Source organism: Oratosquilla oratoria, chromosome 23, assembly GCF_046742065.1.
Source record: "Oratosquilla oratoria isolate Oo_2021 chromosome 23, ASM4674206v1, whole genome shotgun sequence".
Taxonomy (NCBI): Eukaryota; Metazoa; Arthropoda; class Malacostraca; order Stomatopoda; family Squillidae; genus Oratosquilla; species Oratosquilla oratoria.
The window spans coordinates 34,870,025-34,875,024 of record NC_134799.1 but is presented as its reverse complement, the minus strand read 5'-3'; the positions used below and the strand labels follow the sequence as shown (position 1 = coordinate 34,875,024).

At 46.8% G+C, this 5,000-nt stretch overlaps 1 protein-coding gene across 1 annotated transcript in view; it reads right to left on the bottom strand.

Moving 5' to 3' along the window:
* LOC143038048 (protein trachealess-like) overlaps window positions 1-5,000 on the bottom strand; it is a 370,882-nt gene that overhangs the window by 552 nt on the left and 365,330 nt on the right. Inside the window, exon 13 of the mRNA XM_076206921.1 lies at window positions 1-4,234. This exon is cut by the window's left edge and continues 552 nt beyond it. Coding sequence (XP_076063036.1) covers window positions 3,209-4,234 — 1,026 coding nt within the window. The 3' untranslated portion in view covers window positions 1-3,208. The remainder of the gene's footprint in view (window positions 4,235-5,000) is intronic.

The window sequence follows — 5,000 nt, the reverse complement described above, 5'->3', positions numbered from 1 at the left end:
TTGAACTCGCCAGAGGAAGGGGAGAGGCATTCAAGAGTTCATTTTTTCCCAGAGGAAACCTTGGAGGAGGGGAAGTGAAAACAAAAAAAGACTTGGACTAATGAGCAGTGGCAGGGGATTCTCGATGTCATACATTTTGAAAATCATGGCTTTGAGCCTTGGATTAGTAATGTTAGTTACAAAGAGAGAGAAGAGAGAAAGGAAGAGAAAGAGAGAGAGAGAGAGAGAGAGAGAGAGAGAGAGAGAGAGAGAGAGAGAGATACGCATGCTAGCCTTTGCTAACGAGAGTTTGAACAAATTATGTGACATTTGGATAAAAGACGAAGCTCAGGGATCTGAAAAAAGGGGGGAAGGAAGAAAGCCCTCATGTCGATGGCCATGGAGGACAAAGAGTCCGGGACCATTGGATGTGGCGAAATTGTAAACAAACTTGATGAGTAGAATGCCTCTGGCCAAATGGAGCTCTGGGGTGAAGCGTTTCGATCTAGCTTGTCTTTCTCTTGACCTTAACAATCACCCGCCCCTCAATGGGACTGACTGAGCCCAAGGGGCAAATACTGTTATTCAGTGTTCAACCAACAAAGAACTGTTCATCAGCGTCTATTGACAGGCCTCGTCAGTGTTTAGCTGATAAGCGCTGTGTGTCACTGCCCGACCGTGAAACCAATTTGTCAGTGTTGGGCACACAGCTACAGTTTGTCAGTTTCCGACTGATAAAATAATACTGTTCAACTGACCAAAGCCTTCCTTACTGCTGCTAGACCGAAACAGCTCGTCCGTGCTGGTCCGACAACTCCAGGGCGTCAGTTGTTAATTGACAAAATAATACTGTTCGCCAGTGTGTTCGTTGGCGTTCGGCCAAGGACTCCTGTTCAACACCAGAGGACCATGACAAAGACCCACGCGCTCCTCAAACCGAAGAGGAACCTAAAGGCAACTTCGATCTTCCTCATCACCTCGATCTCATCCACACCTCGACGACTCTGCAGATAAATAAATCCTTCTAGAGTGTAAACGAGCACATGATTGGCTCACGAAATCCCGCATTGTGATTAGTCCACAAGTGCACCAATCGGCGATTGGATAACAAAAGGGGTGTGTGAAATAATAATGATAATAATATTCCCATTTTGATTCTCTGACCCCCGTGCAAAGAGGGAAACGGAAAAGGAAAGAGAGAAAACAAAATAGAGGAGAAAACACGCTCACATATTCAAATATACACATCGCTGCAGCGCTTCAGAAGATAGATACAAGACGAGATACAGAAGCTGAGAATATAAACATTTCCTGTATTTAAATAAAAGTTCCTTCTCTGACCAAGGAGAAGAACCAAAGGATTATATACATCTATTTGAAAAAATCTATTCTGTCCAAAACTGTGATGTTGACGAAAAAAAAATTAATATTTTCATGTAGAGGATTTGACAATCTCCCCGTACTTAGCGTCACAAACAGTTAAGCACCATGTTTTGGAAACTCTGTCTTTACCTTTTTACCAGTATGTACAATATCTTACAGCTCGGCATCCTCATCTTCATATTCATCATCAATATTATGATTACAATTATCATTAATTAGTATTATCATTAATATTATTATTATTATGATTAATATTATAGTTATAATTTAGACATTAATGTGGATACAAGAAAACGTAAATCTTATCTTCTAAATGTTTTGACATCAACTGATATGATATCATCTGATATAAACTCTCAGCTGTTCTATATTTAGCATTACGTACGTATTGCACCATTATTTAGATAGAAACAACTGCTTTTTTTATGCAAAATTGTAGTCTCGCTTCTCGCTCTCCATTTCCTGCACACCAATAGAAAACGACCCGAACTGCCATTCTCTATAAACACTGACTCACAGAAAACGTAGAAGCTACACGGCTGACTTGAATATCAAGGCGTACTTCCCTCGGCTAAACCTGTTTCGCGTTTAAGTGAGAAAAGTTTACGCACACCATTGCCGCTGTGACGTCACCTTGTTTTGCTTCTCTCACTGTCGTCTACCGGACAAATCGTGCACTACTTCACGGGGAACCTCAGCCTGGAACTGGACCAAAAACAACAGCTTTTCCCCTCTTTCCTCATTTTTCGTCTTGCCATTACGATCCATTTGGAAACCAGCCTCACTGTATAGCAGCAACTGATTCGAGAATTGGAAATTAAACAAACAAACGGGACAGGTTACACAGACGGAACCTAGAGTATTGCTACCATGACCCTAATTAATGTGTAGCGAAGAAATTTGCTGCTTCTCGAGAGTAGGCAAGGATATTCTTTTTTCAATTTCATTTGCATAAGTTTTGTATCCAATTGTACGTTTCCTTGGCAGTATTAAGTATGCTTGTATGTGCAAGATTAGTCATATATATACAAATATATGCATATATATGTGTGTGTTATATAGACAGATGCATATAAAGATTCACATGTATATGATATACATATACATTACATGTAGATAAACACATACATATACATACATAAACTGCATATGTATGAATTATTAGAATTGATATATCTACATGTTCATATGCAGAAACATGTACAAATATGCACACGTGCACATATGCATACATATATTTTTCTAGGTTCTTGGTTCACTGGAAATGATATGTTATCTAAATGGATCCAGTCTCTGGAACGTTATCAGGCCCAGAATGTTGAGGGGTTGGGGGGGGGGGGTCTGGGCGGGGAAGTAGGGGCCGGGCAAGGGGGGAGGATGAAGTTATGATGGAAACCCCGAAGAACTTCGCTGAAACCATAGCAAGTAAGAAACGAAGACTTACAAAACATGAGAATGGACTTCGGAAAGGCTTTGGCCTTATACACATACATACGCGCACACACACATGCACACACATACACACTCACACATACAACATTCCCGTTTGGCGAAGACCCACCAGCACTCTCAGACCGAACTACGCTGTCAGAGCGGGACTTCGAGCTCCCCTCCGTCGTCGCCTCTTGGGGCTTGGAGCCGTCGTCGTTGACCAGGATGTGCGACTTTAGGGCACCAGTAGGGGAGGGTGGGTGGGTGGGGGGCCGGGATCCGGCGGAGACACTGACCGGACGCGCACCTGCGCACACACTACCTGAAGAAGGAGGCGAGGTGGCTGCTTCGGCGGTGACTACAAGAAAGCGGGGTGTCCTGGGAACCACTCATCACCCTGCAGGTGGGGACGGTGCTAAGAGGAGGGCGCGTACCAGGAACCTCCCGTCCGTAGGCTATCATAGGCCCCCGAGGACTTGCTGGCGTTGGCGTGGTACAGGTGGAAGCCTGAGGGAGCGTAGAGTCCGGCCTGATCCCCCAGGGGGGCAGAGTAGGACGACGAGTCCAACCCGACTCCCGTGGTCGTCCCGTAGGAGTATACCTGGGGTTTAAGGGGCAGGGGCTGGGCCGGCATGCCACTGCCCAAGCCCTCAGGCAGGTATCCCCCTCTCAGGTCACCTCCACCTCCGCTGCAGTCAGGGCCGATCTTCTCTCTCGGTGAGACACTCGACGGAGGCGTCATCGCAGAGTGGTAGTCTGGGTAGGCCCCGCCCGTAATCCCGGTCCCAGGGTAAGAGAACTCGTGCCCTTTGGTGAACATGGCGTCCTGGTAGCCCTCAGACCCTGGAGGCGTGGCCAGGGCACCGGGTACCTCCGAGTAGTACGGTCTTTGGACAGAGGACCTGATGACGCTCTCTCGGTTTGCGTAGATCTGCCGGAGGAGGGTCGAGGCTGGGAGAGATCCTTGTTGGCCCGCGTTCCCGCCGACCCACTGAATGGTCGATCTCTGACCAGCTCCTGCGGGACCGTTCCCGGAGCCCCCCTTCAGGAGGGCGTCCGTCGAGAAGTCGGTGGTGTCGTCCGGTAGGTGCCTCGTCATGGCTGCCTCCAGGTCCCTGACGGCGCCGTCCTCGCTTCGAGGGGCAGGGGGAACGGAGGACGAGGGTATGGAGGAGACCGAAGGCGTGGGCGAGGTGTCCATGGAGGGTGGGACGGTGGTGCTGACCATGCTGGTGCAAGAGGGAGTGGTGCTGCTGCAGGGGGCGGTGACGGAGACGCCAGCGGCCGCCACCGGGGTGGCGCGGGCGTGGGGTGTCCCTGGCGTGCCGACCGGGGTCACCGAGAGGCGTCCTGGGGAAAGGTCGCCGTCTCGGCGCCGGGACAGGTGGACGTCGTCACCCACGTCAGCATTCCCCATCGGAGTCAATAGGCCGCCATGGCCCTGGAAGAACAACAAACTTTTAGCAAATGCGACCATGTCATTTGTAAAATGCGACGGAAACTGAACTACGTTCATTCATTAGCAAACGTAATCTTTAATATTACCGAACGTTATGTAAACAATATATGTTATCAGATAGAAGGTGTGATGGCGCATAATTAGTTGTGATCACACGTACGCCATCCTTTAATAACTAGTATCTTATCGTTATCAAATACAATCTACGTCATAAGTAACTTCATATGAGCTGCAAAGGAAGGTAATGAAACATCTAACTGGGAAAAAGCCTTTGATCAAGATGAAATCGCTTCTGATTAAGCAGAGGCACATCGAACTACAAGGAAACTCAAAATACGACAAACTAAAATAATGATGATATTGTGAAGCATTTCTAAACTAAGGCATAGCAAATGACGAGGAGGATTGAGGTAGATAAGCTATCATTACTGATAAAATCAAAATGTTCCAACATTTCTTCTAGCTCTCGATTAAATGAATGACAACATTGCATCTAAAGCTCGGAAGTTGCAACATTGCATTAGGAGGAGATGAATGGGGAATTGGAAGAGAGTCACTCAGATGCCACTGATGGATTAGTTAGGTTAAGTTAAGGGTTAGTAAGTAACGGCAATGGTTAGTGGTTGAGCACTTTGTTGAGTATGTCAGCATGTGTGTAATGGTAGTTATTTTTCTTGTTTCGTTATTTACAAGGTTAATAGATGCAGCCACGTGATGTAAAAGTGTTTCGTCTTCTATGGAGCCGTGG